Source organism: Orcinus orca, chromosome 10, assembly GCF_937001465.1.
Source record: "Orcinus orca chromosome 10, mOrcOrc1.1, whole genome shotgun sequence".
NCBI lineage: Eukaryota > Metazoa > Chordata > Mammalia > Artiodactyla > Delphinidae > Orcinus > Orcinus orca.
This window is the reverse complement of record NC_064568.1, coordinates 71,460,437-71,477,130: the sequence shown is the minus strand read 5'-3', so window position 1 is coordinate 71,477,130 and position 16,694 is coordinate 71,460,437. Positions and strand designations below refer to the sequence as shown.

Sequence of the window (16,694 nt, the reverse complement as noted above, 5' to 3'; positions counted from 1 at the left end):
CTCAATAAATACTTGGTGACTAAAAGGGCCAAAGGAAGGAACACCCCTTGACATGTTCTTCTTTCAAAACTCATGTGCTCTGCTCAAGAAGATGTCCCTGCCCGGGATTAATGCAAGAAATATATTTTTCATCTTCATTCCCAGCTCCTATCCTAGAGCTCTTAAATCCCTTGGAATTTCATGAATGATAGAAGTGATAGGAATATCTTTTGTTCTTGACACAGAGCTCCTAAATCCCTTGGAATTTCCTGGGTGATAGGAGCCTCTTTTCTCCTGGGGAAGTGACTCTTGGTGGACCCTAGATAGCTTCGAGGTGGAGGTTGGTCGCCAGAAGGATCAGGCCTTGATTAGAAGCCTAGAACATTCACCCTCACTTCCCAAACTCTGGGGAGAGAAGGGCTACAGATCAAGTTTAAAAAAATCTATCATGTCGAAACTGCCATAAATGGCCCTAAATGGCAAGGCTCAGAGAGCTTCCGGCTGGGTGGATGCATCCACGGGTTGCGAGGGTTGGGAAGCCCAAACTCCACACGGGCAGACTCCTGTGCTCAGGACAGAAGCCTTACCCTTCTGGGTCTAACACTACGTACACCTTCATCTGGCTGTTCACATGTATTCTTTAGAATATCCTTTATAATAAACTGGTAACAGTAAATAAAGTGTTTCCCTGACTTCTGTGAGCGAGCGGTTCCAGCATATTATCAAACCTGAGGAGGGGATGGTGGGAACCCCCGATTTGCAGCCACATTGGACAGAAGTGTCGGGAAGCTGGGACCCACCACCTGTGGTGGGCGTCTGAAGTTGGGGGCTGTCTCGTGGATCTGAGCCCTTAACCTGAGGGGTCTGCGCTAACTCTGGGTAGTAAACGTCAGAATTGAGTTAAATCGTAGGACGCCCAGTTGATGTCTGTATAAAATTGGAGAACTGCTTGGTGTGGGAAAACCCACATATTTGGCGTCAGCAGTATTCTGCATAAAAAACGGATCTTGCAGGACTAACACGGATCAGGCTCCTAGTAAAGGCTTTGTTCTCTCCCACCTCCGGCCCCACCCTGAGGAAAGGCATGCATCACGACCATGAGTTTTCCTGAAGCTGATATGATGAGGAAGGCGGATCACTGTTTCTCATCACGTGCAGGGTCCCATCTTATAGTGGTCCTGTGATTTGAAGAGCTGAATCGCCTTAATCAGATACATCCGTGACCGAATCCAAGTGTGAAACCCCGTTCCCAATCACACTGCCTTGTTTCTCTACAGGTCAGCCATGAGAATGAGTGACCAGGAATTAATGGTAGATGACCCTGTGCCTACTGCTCTCTGCCAGGGTTCAGGCCTGAGTCCTGGGCAGGGGTCCTGCTCCCCAATCCGGGACTTTCTTTGGTGTGCAGGCTTTGTCTCACCATCAGACCTCCCAAGGGAGGAATCATGCTTCTTTCCTGTTCTGTCTCCTTGCGGTCAGAGTATGACATGTCACACGCAGGGTGCTGCTGTGGTCTGAATGGGTATCACAAAGGGTCAGGAAGAGCTACTACCAGTATAAACGATAGAGCTTCTGTCTTCTCCAGGCTAGACATGGGATGTCATCATCCCAGCACCTACCCACGTTCCAGGTGTGATACAGGCATCTCTACCTTCCTGTTTCTGGTTAATCATCCCCTGTTCTGAGACTTGTGGTTGCCAAGGGGGAGGGGGCTGGGGGAGGGATGGAGTGGGAGGTTGGGATGAGCAGATGTAAGCTATTATGTATAGAACGGATAAACAACAAGGTCTTACTGTATAGCACAGAGAACCATATTCAATATCCTATGACAAACCATGATGGAAAAGAATATAAAAAATGTACACATATGTATGACTGAATCACTTAGCTGTATAGCAGAAATTAACACAACATTGTAAATCAACTATACTTCAATGAAAAGAAGAAAATCATCCCCTGTTCTGAGGTACCCAGTGTCCGCCTACAGAATTCCACCCTGTCTCTTCTTTCTGTGCTCGAGATAAAAGGATCCCTGGGAAATTCCAGCGAGCAGAAGAGAAAAAGGTGCCAAGTGCTCTGATGTTCTCTGAGGCCCCTCACTGCCTGATTTCACAAAGGCGTGGACCTGCTCCTCTCATGGGAGCCTGCTGCTACCCCGCAAGGTCTAAAATCCAGTGGAGATATGACGGAGGTCCACCTTTCATGGTGCCCACCCCAGCGAGTAACTCTGTTTCTCCCCCGTAGCTGAAATGTCCTCGGGGCTCACCTCAGCCCCAAGCAGAGTTTCAGGAGGTGAAGATGCCGGCACATGGGCCCTTGCCCTCTGTCTGGCTCTGCCTGCTCTAGCCGTGGCCCTCCCCATTGCCAACCCCCCTCCCTTCCCACCCCCTCACTCACCACCAGCTCTGCAAAGCGGACGTTCAGCTCCTCTGGGTTGGGGATGGGACTGGAGAACTCCATGTACTGCAGGGGGTGGCTGTCCCGGAGGTTGATCTCAGGGAGGTCGCTGCCTCCAAAGCAGCACAGGAAGCCCAGGCCATGGCGGCTCCTCTTGCGGGGGGCCATGGTCACTTCCAGCTGGGGGGACAGTCCGCAGGCAGACGCCCTAGGTCCTCATGGTGATCTGGGTAGAACAGAAAGCACAGAGCGGTCAGGCATGGCGGCCAGGTAGACAGGGATGCGGCCACTCTGCCACCATGACTTCGTTGCCCAACTGTCAGGAGCCTTCAACCCAACAGCCAAGCCCCCTCCTTCTCCCACAGCCATGAACACTTTCAGATTCTCCCTCTGTGCCCCTAGAGAAGACAGGAGGGCTGTCGTCACAGAACGTGACTTCCAGGAGGTCAGAGCTGGCACTCAGCCTACTCTCTCTCTGACTGTACAGACGGGAACCCTGTTCCCTGTCCTCTGGTCCCCTGCAGACCAGTTTCCAGCAGGGATCCCTTACTCACTCGATTCACTCCAGGGTCTGGGGATACCCGCTTTAAAGGCGTCATCCAATGGGGAGAGAAGGGCTGATGTCGGCTGGCAGGGAAGACACCGAGCTAATCACATGGCATGGCTCCTGGAGTGGGGGCCTCCATGGGAGCAGAGGATGGAAGCCTCGCACAGCTTTCTGCCCAGTCTGTTGCAGCCAGGCATGTTTGGATGGATGTGAAATATCAACAGGGCGTGGGTTCACCCACCCATCCAGAAGGAGGGGTGAGCTGGGGGAGCCATTAGAGTGAACCCTCAGTAAGGAAATGGGGCTGATCATTGGAACGGCGTCCAGCCAAGAGTGAAGGGGATCTGGTCAAATCTGCTTTCCATACCGACCAAGAACACAGGACAGCACTATGGCCAGAGATCAGAACTGAGGACCACCCGACAGTTGGGCGGTTGTTGGAACAGAAAGGGTTAAGTCTTTGCCACTGGGAGAGCCTAGTTCTATGGTGACCAGCATGAGGCTGAACGCTGGCCCTAGTCATTGATGTCACACAGCTACCAGGTAGGTTAAGCCCAATTATCTGCACATGGGCTTCCGGAAAGGACCAAATGACCCTTGACCAATGGTTCCTAAACATGGTTTCAGATCTGGGCGGGTTCACTAGAGAGACCATTGCTTATCCACCACCCTGTTGCCCAGTCATATTCTCCTCATATTAATATATCCTAATTTTTTGAATAGAAATAAGATTCTGCCTTCATCCTTATTGACTATTACATCACAGGTTTAGGGTCAAGATTTTTTTTAATTGTGGCAAAATACATAGAACATAAAATTTACCATTTTACCATTTGTACGTGTATAGTTCAGGGGCACTAAATACATTCACGTTGCTGTGCAACCACCACCACCACCCATTTCCCGAATTGTTTTCCATCTTGTGAAACAGAAACTCTGTACTCACTAAACAATCATTTCCCATTTCCCTCTCCCCCCAGCCCCTGGCAACCGCCATTCTACTTTCCGTCCCTGTGAATTTGTCTACTCTAAGCACCTCCTGTGAGTAGAATCCTACAGCACTTATCCTGGCTTATCTCACTTGGCATCATGTCCTCAAGGTTCATACTTGTTGTAGCAGAATATCCTGTCCTTTTAAGGCTGACTAATATTCCACTGTATGCATATACCACACTTGGTTATCCATTCATCTCTTGACAGACACCTGGGTTGCTATCTCCTTTTGGCTATTGTGAATGATGTTGCTATGAACGTGTACAGCTATCTTTCTGTGTCCCTGCTCTCAGTGCTTTGGGGTAATACACCCAAAGGGGTCAAGGTATTTTTGAGTCACGATTCTTAGCTGTTTCTCCTAGATCTGGGTCATTAACAGAATGATCAAAATGTCTCCATGGTCTGTACTTACACTGTTGCTAAAAATGTTGACCACAGCAAGGAGAGCAACAGGCCCAGATGACGTAGCTACTTTGTCTGGGAATGCCAAAGAAGTAGTCATTAACAGTCTCAGGGGATAGTCCTTCAACCAGCTCTGAACCCATGAACCCATGTGCTTATCTAGCCCTCATTTCTTTTTTTTTTTTTTTTTTTTTGCGGTACGCAGGCCTCTCACTGTTGTGGCCTCTCCCGTTACGGAGCACAGGCTCTGGATGCGCAGGCTCAGCGGCCATGGCTCACGGGCCCAGCCGCTCCGCGGCACGTGGGATCCTCCCAGACTGGGGCACAAACCCGTGTCCCCTGCATCGGCAGGTGGACTCTCAACCACTGCGCCATCAGGGAAGCCCTAGCCCTCATTTCCTAAAGACACCCCAGGAGGTTGTTTCCTAAGTCCTTGTGCACCTCCAAAAATGCCAAATCCAAGGCATTCCCTTGAACCAAGTTCTAGAACCTTAACAAAAAAAAGATAAATGTGGCGTAACTTGTTCCTAGTGAACCCAAAGTTACTCAAGGAGAACACTGCTTTATTTCCTAAGCCCTAACAATCTAGCTAATAACTTAGCCATCTGAGCTGGCCTCTCCTATAAGACATGATGCATTTTAATCATCACTCAGGAGTTTTTTTACTGGCTCCACTTTTTCTTTCTTTATAAACTTTGTGACACTTTTTACAAAATGTTTGCTAGCATTTATTAAATGTATCTGAACACAGAACTTTCAAAACGTTTTCTACAGAATTATTTTCTACCAAAGATATTTTAAGAAATATTGCCCTATACAATCCAAGAATTACACATCTTTTCTACAATATATACAAACCTCAGGTTATTCATGCAAAGGGATTGATCCTTCCTTCCCTTTATCTATCTATCTATTAAATTAGGAGTTTGGGATTAACGTATACACACTACTATATATAAAATAGATAACCAACAAGGACAGACTGTAGAGCACAGGGAACTATACACAACATTTTGTAATAACCTATAAGGGAAAGGAATCTGAAAAAAAATAGCTATTTATGTATGTGTAACTGAATCACTTTGCTGTACACCTGAAACTAACAGCACATTGTAAATCAACAGTACTTCAATTAAAAACAAGACTTTTTTAATAGACCCAGGAATACCTAACATAACACACTATCCAAGGTTGCCTTGTATTACTGGTCATCTTTTCTGGGTTTACGTATTGCCTCTCCACAGCTACAGTGAAGGCTCCTTGAGGGCAGGGGCCATGCCTCCTGCTTCTTTGACATCTTCCCCCCTTTATGGCTAATAAAATGCCTTGTGCTTAGTGGGTGCTCAGTAAATATTTTTTGGTCAATTGGCAAACAACCTGTGCTCGTGGAAAAGGAGAAGAGGGGTCTTTATCAATCAGTCCAGAAATATTGATTGAAATCTCTGATTCCTAGTAGTTAAGCTATCAGGAACCCTTGAATGGAACAAGGGGACAGTCTCGAGGCTGCGGGTAGAGGAAGCAGCCGGCAGACAAGTGCAGAATCCTGGTTTATGTTGACAAAGGCCTGCAATAGGCTGGTGGCTGAGGAATCAGGGAGGAAGGGAGACGTTAAAGCTCTCCAGGGGACTTGATAGCCAATGGGCAAAAAAAAAAAAAAAAAAAAAAGAAAAAAGAGTGGGTGGGACGAAACCCTGGCATCCCACTGTCAGGCTCAGTAAAGCACTGATTCTGTTAGGTAGATAGGGGTGGACTCCCCTGGGTCCTCCGCCCATCGTCAGTTTAGGATGATGATGCAGAGTCCAGACAAGGTCCCCTTGGTTTCATCAGCCTCCAAAATGCAGCTGCAGCTGGCGGGCAAGACTGCTTTGTTGAGGGCACAAGCATGGCAGGGCAGGTCCTGAGGCGTGGTGAGGCTGGGTGGACGGCATGACGGGGCTCTGCGGCGGGATGGGCTGACGTCTGGGAGGACCTGTGAACTCTCTTCTGCCTTCACTTCCTTGACTTCTCGCTCCCTCACTCTCCCTCCTTGCCCTTCTTTGCCTTCAGCCCCTGAGCCAGGCTTTACCAAGGGCAGTCAGGGCGGGGGCCGGGGGCTGGCATATAGCTGGCCTACTCCGTTAGTCTTACACTAGCTGTTCACAGCTCTGACTGCTCTGATTGGTTGGTGCCAGGCCATAACTGTCTTTCCATATTTTTAAGGTCTCCCCTGAGTACAAGAAATGAGGTGGAGTGGCCTCAGGAGGAGGGAAGAAGGAAGAAGTAGACAGAGACCCTCCAAACAGGAAGTACCATCCCCACAGAGAAGGGCCCTAACTGCACCCACCCCGGGAGCGCCGCACACTTGCCCTTTTAAGGGCGGGCTGCTCACAGCTCCTCAGTGTGTTTATGTTCCTGAGGATGCCCTCCTCCCCAGGAACCCCTCTTAAGCCTGTCCCTGCCTCCCTTTCTTGGGGCCCCTTCTGCAGATCCAAGGCTAAAACCCCAGGCCCTCAGCTGGAAAGCATCTAGCTTCACAGTAGAGATCTGAAAATTGAGGTCCAAGGAGGAAACGTCTTATCTGAGGTCACACAGCTATGGGGACAGAGCTGGGGTTGAAACCCAGGACTCCAGCATTCAGGCTGTGGTCTGGTCACTACCCTCACCAGAGCTCCTCCTTCCATGTTAATGCCCCTTGTCCCCATCTTGCCCCAGCCCCCACTGCAGCCTTCCCCCACCAGAGAAGACCAGACTCTACAGCTCAGTTTAGAAACAGCTCCAGGAAATTCCCCAGTGGTCCAGTGGTTAGGACTCAGCACTTTCACTGCCAGGCCCCGGGTTCGATCCCTGGTTGGGGAACTAAGATCCCGAGAGCCACATGGTATGGCCAAAAAATAAAAAACAAAATAGTATTTAAAAAAAAAAGAAATTTTTTTTTTTTAAAAAGAAATAGCTCCAATAAACAAGGTTCCCTGTAGACCAGGAGAGGGTTATGGAGATTCCAAAGGCCGCCTGCTTCTCCTCCACTGGGAGGAGCTATCTCCATCTCCCACCGCCCCGATTTCTCTCCTGCTCTAACCCCTGCTCTAACCCCCCTTCACTCCAGCAGGGACTTTGAAGTCAGATGGACTAGGATCTGACTCCTGGCTTTGCCTTCCCATCTGGGTAACCCTGAGCAGGAGGTCTTAACCTCTGAGAACCCCAGGTTCCTCATCTGTGACACCAAGGTAACAATGGCATTTTCCTCACTGGGTTTTGGTGAAGAATAAACAATGTAAGTAAGTAAAATGCCAGGAGCACCGCAGGCGTTCAATAAAGAAAGCAGCACGGCTGCTGTGCCTTCATTATCACGATCACCGGCAAAGTGAGACTTGCCCTGCCCAGAGCCTGAACCGTGAGCCCTTCTCCGGGCACAGACGGGGCCACCAAGGCCTGGCATTGTAAGAACTTGCTCAGCCAGATTTAAGAAGCCATCCATCTTTGTCTTTGGTAACTGGGACGTCTGAACCAGAGGATCAGGGCTTTTCCTCAGGCTCTGAGCTACCTCTAGTTGGAAAAGTAAACCCCTGTCCCTGACCCTGGGCAGGGAGTGGAACTGTGGAGGTGGCCAGAGCGATTCATTTCTGCAAAATCCTTTTACAAAGAGGAGGCATGGAGGGTCTCCCCATCAAAGGAGAATTGAGACGCAACATGGAAAAACAGGAAGCAACAACAAAACAAAAGCCAGTGGACTTGAACTTGGGCCTGAGAAATTGATCCCACCCCCACCACCACCACCCACCTTTCTCTCCATGGAAACTTCCCCAACACCAACAGCTCCAAGCCCTCCATTTCCTGTCTGCCTGCCCCCTCCCCTTCTCCCCGTGGGGACAAGGTCTTCCCAGGACTATCAGTCCCTAAACCCAGACCAAGTGGCCCATGACGCCAAACCATCCGGTCACCACCAATAAGCCCTCCTGTAGCTCTCTCGGGGTCTCCAGTCCTCTGGGTCCAGCCAGACTTCACCTCATCACGGCCTCATCCTTCCACACTGTGGAGAAAACATAGCTCCTTAACTCAGGGGACAGGGCTAGTCACGAGGCAGCTGTGGGTCAGGGGCCACAATGTCATCCTCTCTGGGCCTCAGTTACCTCTCTATGCTGTGTCAGGGTTCAACTGAAGACCTCCAAGGGCCCCTTCAGGTCTAACCGTCCACATTGCCTGGCTCAATCTCCTTCCCAAAGATCCCCTCAGGGGTTGTCCTCAGCCTACACTGGGCACTCCTCCCACATTCCACCCCAAGCCAGGAAGCACTTCCTATTACTTGAGTCCAGAACTCCCATTTGGTTTGCAAAGATGAGAATCTTAACCCTTAACCCCAAACCCTGGCCCCAGCTCCTCGACAGACCAGTTTTTATTTACATTAATTAAAGCTTCAAAATCCCCATATCATTAGTGCTTACTCCTAAGTCTTAAGTTAGAGCTGAACAATGTTAGTACTTGAGCCTTTGGTATTTGCCAGACACTGGGCTATAGCTACCTCTCATTCTGTGAGATGGATGGTACCGTTTTAAAGAAGTGATTTAAAGAAAAAAACAAAAACAAAAACAAAATCCTGTGGTTCAGAGAAGTTAAGTAACTTGCCTAAAGACACACAGCTAGTGATGGCATAGCTAGGATTCAAACACATGACTGTTTGACTCTAAAGCTACAAAACACTAAGCCATAGGGCATGTGTCCAAGGAATACCTGATTTGAGACCTGCTCAGAGCTTTCTCAAGTGTTCTTTAGATCCAGACTCAATAATTCATGACTGAGCATTTCCTATGGGCTGGGCCAGGTGTTTTCACGGTTCCACAATCTCATTTCAGCTTCACAGTGACCCTGTGAGGGGGTTATTACTATTATCCCCCCTTACAGATGTTGAGATTGAGGCTTCAGCAGCTGTCACGTGGCTTATCAAGGACACCCAGCAGCTAAGGGACACAGCTGGAACTGCAACGAAATGTTCTGACTCCAAGTTCAGTGCTTTTGGCCCAGAACCAAAGCTGACTCATAAACCCTTCCTTTAGCTCTTGGGATTGATGCTGTGACTTCGGGATGTTCAAGTTGCCTTTTCCTATCCCCTCTCCTGAGCTCCATACGTGGGGGTAACAGGGCAAGGATATGCTGCTGCATCTCTCCTTGGCCACTTCTCAAGTGCCAACTAGGAGCCAGGCCCTGAGCTGACAATTTTGTGCTTTATCTCATTTATTGCCCCCAACCCTCCAATAGCATGACTAACCCTTCTTACTGATCCTTAAGCCTCCCGAAGATCAGGCAGCTTGCCCAACAACCACATACTGTGGGTGAGGGGCTGGGTTCTGAGGACCGCGGTGTCACCCTTGAACATACACGCTTTTAACCAGTTTCTAGACTGTGTGCTGGACACTGACCTGGGTGGTGAGGACGCAGGAGTAAACAAGGCCTGGTCCCTTTCCTCGAGCAGGTCCCCTTCTAGCGGGGGAGCTGAGGGAGTCAAGGCAGTGACAATCCAGAAGGATGGGGTGAGAGAGCCTGAGAAAGGGGACCTGGACCAGCCTGGGGGGTAAAGAAGAAGTCAGAGAAAGCTTCCAGGAGGAGGTGATATTGAAGAAGGGTTTTTTTTGTTTTTGTTTTTGGATTTTGGATTTTTTGGCCGCGCCACACAGCTTGTGGGATCTTAGTTCCCTGACCAGGGATTGAACCTAGGCCCTCGGCAGTGAGAGCACGGAGTCCTAACCACTGGACTGCCAGGGAATTTTTTTTTCTTCTTCTTCTTTTGGCCGCAGCTTGTGGGAACTTAGTTCCCTGACCAGGGATCGAACCCATGGCCCCTAGTCTTGAAAGAGATAAGAGAATTAAGGAAGGGTGCAAGGGGTGGGAAAAGGCATCCCAGGCAAGGCAACAGCATAAGCAAAGGCACGGAGAGAGAAACAGCACAGAGTGCGTGAGGCCAGCGTCCTGTTAATTTGTGGCTACACTAGTAGGCAAAGGGAATCAACAGGGTATCCAAGGACCCTGACTTGACAGCAGAGCTCAGGCACCCTGGGGAGCCTGCTCCTTTGCCCTCTTCTCCCGACCAGGTCCCCCCGGGGTCCGGGTCTGGGAATGGGGCCCAGAGCTCCCCAGAGATGCTGCACGAAACATAAGAAATGTAAACCATGTCCAGTTCCCCAGGCAGGAGATTCCTCCCTACATACTGACCCTTCATGTGCCACTGGGCGTCACCTGGGAAATGGTCCCAGGCCCACCTTATCCAGGACCCGGTTTCCCAAGCATCTATTTCTTCCATCCCAGGCCATACTTCCGGAGCCTTCTGCCTACCCATCCCTCCACCACCCAGCTATACCACGCCTGCTCCCACTTCAAGCCTTTGAAGACCCTCCCCCTCGTGCTCTGTGGATAGCAAACAGGCTTGGGACCCCGCACAAGCTCACCCCTGCTTCCACCCTGAAGCTGCCCCAATTGCCAACAGCCAACTCTACCCCACAGACTTGGTGGGGTTCTGTCCAACTGCCATGAGCTCTATGTGACTTCAGATAAGTTACTTAGCCTCTCTGAACCTCGGTTTCCTCATCTGTAAAATGGGGAAATAATAATACTACTTACTTCATAGGGTTGTCATAAGCACGAAATTAGTTAATATTTGTAAAGTACCTAGAACAGTGCCTAGTAATAGTAAACACTATTAATAGCTATATAGATAAGCCACTGTTATAATTATGAAAAAACCTGAAAATGTTGGCTGTATGTATTACAGAAAGGTTCTCTACGTGAATGAGTCTTACATATTATTACAGGGGTTGGCAAATATCACAGGGGTCAAATCCAGCCCACAGCCTGTGTTTGTAAACACGGTCTGATTAAAACACAGCTACACCACCTACTCATCGTCTATGACTGCTTCGTGCAACAGAGACCCTAGGGCCCACAAAGCCAAAAATATTTCCCCCCTGGCCCTTTACAGAAAGTTTACTGATCCCTATGTTATTAGGTTGAATCATATGTAGCTGACAGTGTTCAATTCTTTTCAATCTACAAAACCATCCATTTCATATGTTTCAACTTAGTATAGCATACGAGCTCACCACGCATCCTGTCTTACCCATGAAAACAGGAGTGCCCCACTTTAAATCCAGTGACTCTGATCATAATAAAGTTATAATGATCAGTTTCTGAACATCTACCACGTTCAAGGTTTACCTCAAACGTTTACCACACTCCTGTAGGGTAAACGCGATCACCGCCCTGCTCCCCTCCTGTACAGGTGGGGAAATTGGGGACTCAGAAAGATGCAAAGTGTTAGCCTAGGACTCCAACCAGGTCTCCAGACCCCATGTCTACCACACTGTCCCCGCTGGGTGCTGTCTAAGAGGCTGCTGGGAATGAGATCCACCTCTTACTAGGACCAAAAAATGGAGTTTGTGAGCACTCCTAGACAGCGCTCGGCCACGTGGTGGACAGGGCCCAGTCGTGACTTCCCTGTCCTTCTCAGGACAGAACTCAGAACAATCTGACTTGTATTGTGAGCCTCGGGCAGGGCTGGGGAGGGGGCGGGGAACGCTTTCAAAAATAAGCAAGCTCTCTTTCCAGGACTGGGGAGCTATTTTTAGCAGCCGCCTAAATTATGGTTTCCCCTCCGCTCTGGGAAAGGCAAGAAAGTAAAAGTAAACTCTTGTAGCCCCAGGGTCCCCGCTGCAGGGTGGGTGAAGGAGGAGAGAAAGGGGCGTCTTGCTGGTAAAGTGAAACTGAAAAAGTCCCCAAAGTGACATTTCTCTGACTTGGGGGTGAGTGTGGAAGTTGTGGATTTTCCACTTGGTTTTCTCGTTTTGAGACATGATAAAGAGAACATAGATTTCTTTGTCTCACCAGGACAGAAAACAAGCAGATAGTAGCTCTCCAAGGCCATGGTCAAGCATGCATTCGTTCATTCATTCACTCACTCGTTCATTCATCCATCCATTCATTCCCTGAGTGACTACCATTCACAAAGCAATTTTCTGGGTGCTATTTGGGGTGTTATTGTGTTATTGGGGAGGCACGTGTAGAAACCACCAGGATGCAAGGGAGAGAAGGAGGGAGGGAGTTCCAGGCTCTGGGACTGCAAGGAGGGGAGAGTGGCTTCTGGCCGGGGTGGTCTGGAACATTCACCAGAGGAAGTGGCATTGAAGCTAGGTCTCAGAGGAAAGAGGTCAACAAGTGCCAGTGGGAGGGTCCAAGAAACCCATTCACGACAAAGGCGTGCGAGAGTGAGGACCCGGCATCCAGGTGAGTGAGGGGCCAAAGGAAGTCGCTTTGCCAGGCTGGGACGCAGGGCTCAAAGAGGTGCAGTGGAACACAAGCTGGGGACCAGATAAAGGCAGGCTTTGAACGGCAGGCCAAGGGGGAGGGGGAGGAGGAAGCAGCTCAAGGATGGTTTATTGGCTGATTCGTTGATTGGCTTATAGTAAAGGAGAGCCCGTGAGGCGTGATCCGAGCTGGGATTTGGACGAAGAATTCTGGTGGCACCGTATCAGGGTGGATTACAGGAAGAGACGGGAGAGGGAGAAGAGTCAGGAAAGACGGGAGAGGGAGAAGAGTCTGGAAGCAGTTCTGTTTGATTCAGAGTTAATGAGGCCCTGAGCTGCCAAAGAGGAGAGAAGGGAACAGATGCCGGGGATGTCACGGAGGGGCGTGCGTGCCCGCACGTGTGTGACTGCATGAGGGGGCTTTGGCAACACACAGACTGGGCACAGAAAGCAAGGACTTGGGCTGAGAAGGGGAGGGAGCTGTGGGGAGCTCTTTGGGCCACAGCTGTGAAGTAAAAGGGATGAAGGAATTTCAACACCCAAGTCTCTGCTACCCATTAGAGCCAGAGGCCCGGGGCTCCCGGCCAAAGGGAAACCACCCAACACGTGACAACCCATCCTCACCCCCTTCTGCTTCCGGGAAGCTGAGCCCCTCCCCTGGCCCACGCCAATGGGGCTGCTTTATTGAAGGGCTGCAGGGAAAACTACCCACAGCTTCCTCCTGGGCCATCCTGCCAGGTCCCCCACCAGAGCGCCCAGTGTGCCGAGAACTCACACCATTCTAGGCAACCCGGGGCCTGGGAGAAGCTCCCTACTGCCCACTCCTCCTGCGGTCCCAGACAAAGGCATTCTGTCACTCATGAAGGTGGGACCTCGAGGTCCCGTCAAGGCAAGCCGGCCCTGGGACCCTCGCTGGGCCTGTGCACCTGGTCACACTCTGGACCCTGGGCTGTGTCTTCCCCAGGTGCAGTGCCATCGTTACAGACCTGCTAGTCCCACTCTGCGTCCTGCACTCACACCAGAAAAGGCCCTGCGTGTGTGTCGGGGCCTGGCTGGACATGAATCCTGGACCACAGGCACTTTCCAGCTCTCCAGGGTGGGAAGAGTAGGGGAGGACAGGGGCGGGGGAGGGGGGCTGAGCTAACTCGTGGACGCAAGTGACTGAAAAGGCAGACCCAGGGGGACCCCTCACCTGCCCCTCACTCTTGTTCATACAATTACATCCATCTATTCATTCACTCTGACAAATATTTGTTGAGCACCTAAGTACCCTGCTAATAAGAGCTGGAAAAATACAAGGGTGAACGAGTTCAATGTGGCGGGGAAGGGAGACCCTCAAATGAACATCATAAAGTGTGGATATGGTTATGATAGGGGTAGTACAGGTGTGTGGGTCTGGGAATGTCTGCAAAGCTCTCTCCCAGTGGGGGGTTCCATTCTACTCTGAGCTCCCTGTTCATACAAAGGGTTTAGAGGGGGCATCGTGTAGTGGAAAGGGCACCGGGAGATCATCAGAGAAATCAGCAAGGGTTCAGGACCAGACATGCATCCCAGGGTTACTAACGCTATAAATGACTGAAAACAGCCAAAATGTTAAAACATAAGGATTGGTTAAATAGACGATAGATAGAGAGGTAGATAGATAGATAGATAGATGATAGAGAGATAGATAATAGATGATAGATAGGCAGATAGACACACACACACATGTGTGACAGCTTGAAGTAATTATCTTTGGGTTGCTGGAGTTTAGGGTTATTTTTCTTATCCTTTTCTGGATTTTTTCAAATTTCCTACTATGAGCGTTTATTCTTTTCATCAGAAAAGATAATATTATTTTTAAAAGAAGAAAATAAACAGTAGACTAAAAATGAGGAGACTCAGGTTCGAGTCCCAACTCTGCTCCAGCAGGTTACCTGCGCAAGACAGGAATGACCTTGGCTAAGAGCATCATTTCTCTGAGGCTTGTCTGTGAATGAGGAGGTCAAACCACACGCTTTCCAGAGTTCCTTCCACACCAGACACTAGGCTCTGTGCCACAGAACACACGAGGTGCTAAATGACGCTGGTTGAATGGAATCCTATCCCCTGAGCTCCATTAGTTCATCCTTCATTCAATTGTTCATTCATTCCACCTCCACTGTTTTCAGCAGTTACTCTATGCCTAGCACTACTCCTGGTGCTGGGGATTTAAGGGCAAACTACGCAGATATAGCTCCTGCCCTCACAAAACTATAGTCTCCCAAGCTCCAAGTCCCCTTCCATTGTTCTTTTTCTTCCCGCCCTAACGCCCCATCCTGTTAATGCATTTTTTACCTTTTCTCCAAAATGCCTCAGGTGCATCTGTTTCATTTTCAAACACCAAGCTCCAGACCTGGTCCAGCCCCACAGGATCTCAGGCTGGGACCAGGGCCGAACTCTCATTTTTCCCCTCTCCCAGCATTCTGCAAACAGCCCTTTGAATAACATTTCTAGGAGCACCTGATTCTGCATTGCTAGGTTCAGCATCCCTCAGGGTTCCCAATCCAAACTGAAAGCCAACCGCTTCCATTTTTAGGATGAGCCGTTTGGTGGGGCTCACAAATTTCATACTATCCATGTGTCAGGGAGGACTGGAGCGCTTACCGCTGGTGCGAGTGCAGAATGGCACAGCCATTATGGAAAACAGTTGGGCTGTTTCTTAAAAAGTTAAACTTACACCTCCATATGATCCAGTCATCTCATGCCAAGGTGTTTTCCCAAAACAAAGGAAGCACAGGCACATACAATGTCTTATTCATGAATGTTCAGAGCAACTTTATTTGTAATAGCTCCAAACTGGAAACAACCCAAATGTCCATCAACAGGCGAATCAATAAAAAAATACTGTATAGTGTATCCATAAAATTGAATATTACTCAACAAGAAAAAGGAATGAACTATTGATATACGCCACACGTGGATGGAGCTCAAAATAATTACACTGGGCTTCCCTGGTGGTGCAGTGGTTGAGAGTCCGCCTGCCAATGCAGGGGACACGGGTTCGTGTCCCGGTCCGGGAAGATCCCACAGGCCGTGTAGCGGCTGGGCCCGTGAGCCATGGCCGCTGAGCCTGCGCGTCCGGAGCCTGTGCTCCGCAGCGGGAGAGGCCACAACAGTGAGAGACCCGTGTATAGGAAAAAAAAAAAAAAAAAAATTACACTAAGTACAAGGAACCAGAGCATAAAAGGGTACATACTGTATGAGTCCACTTGTCTAAAATTTGAGAAAATGCAAACTAATCTATAATGAATAAAACCGGGTGGGTGATTGCCTATGGAGAGGGTGGAGGGCGGGCAGGAAGGGGGTGGATTTTATAAAAAGGCACAAGGGAAATTTGGGGGATGATGGTCAAACATGATCTTGATGGTAGTGATGGATTCAAAGGTAATACATATGCTAAAATGTATCAAATTATGTACTTGAATTATGTCAAGTTTATGGTATGCCAATTATACCTCAATAGAGTTGTTAAAAACAAACAAAACAGGTCTGTTCCTAGCCTCACCATCTCCAACTGCCAAGGGCTCTGGCCACTGCAGCTGGCAACCCTCTAGAAGATTGCTAGTATCATAAGCCACTCTACAGGTTCTAGGAAAGACCTCACCACCCAGACGTGGGGGGAAGGGGAACAAGGAGCTCCCTCCAGGCCCAGGCCTCAGCTGATCTGGTCTGGTCTGGTCTTCCAGGAGACGGGTGGTTTACTGTAAGGAGTGTATGCTTTCATATTAAGCCTGTGGCTAAGTTACTTAGGGCCTGTGAGCTTCACTGCCTTCACGGGCACACGGACGACAAAGCCCACCTCCCACGGCTACTGTGAGCATCACACAAAGAGCACATATCAAGAAGCCGGCACAGCACTAAGCACATCACAGGCCCTCCAACCAGGTTCCCTTCCCCTGTCCCGGCCCCAGCCTCCTCCCCAGTGGCAGCTAAGGTTCAGGGCTCTGCCCATGGAAGAGCCTCGTGAAGCACAAGCCCGGTTTCACCTGGAGGTCTCTGGGGGGTAGACCTGAATTGACAGCAGCCCCAGGCTTCTGGGTGGGTTAAAAATAAGGTACTTTCAGCCTGGGAATTTGTTAGAGGCAGATGAG

The 16,694-nt window shown here is 49.6% G+C and overlaps 1 protein-coding gene across 4 annotated transcripts in view; it reads right to left on the bottom strand.

Annotated features, from left to right (window-relative positions):
* Positions 1-16,694, bottom strand: part of DAAM2 (dishevelled associated activator of morphogenesis 2) — a 113,649-nt gene that overhangs the window by 45,397 nt on the left and 51,558 nt on the right. For all 4 annotated transcript variants that reach the window (XR_007479639.1, XM_033424076.2, XM_033424075.2 and 1 more), the window contains exon 2: positions 2,377-2,602. Coding sequence is in view for 3 of the 4 variants with exons in the window: in XM_033424076.2 (XP_033279967.1) it covers positions 2,377-2,544 (168 nt within the window). In the remaining variant the exon portion in view is untranslated. The remainder of the gene's footprint in view (positions 1-2,376; positions 2,603-16,694) is intronic.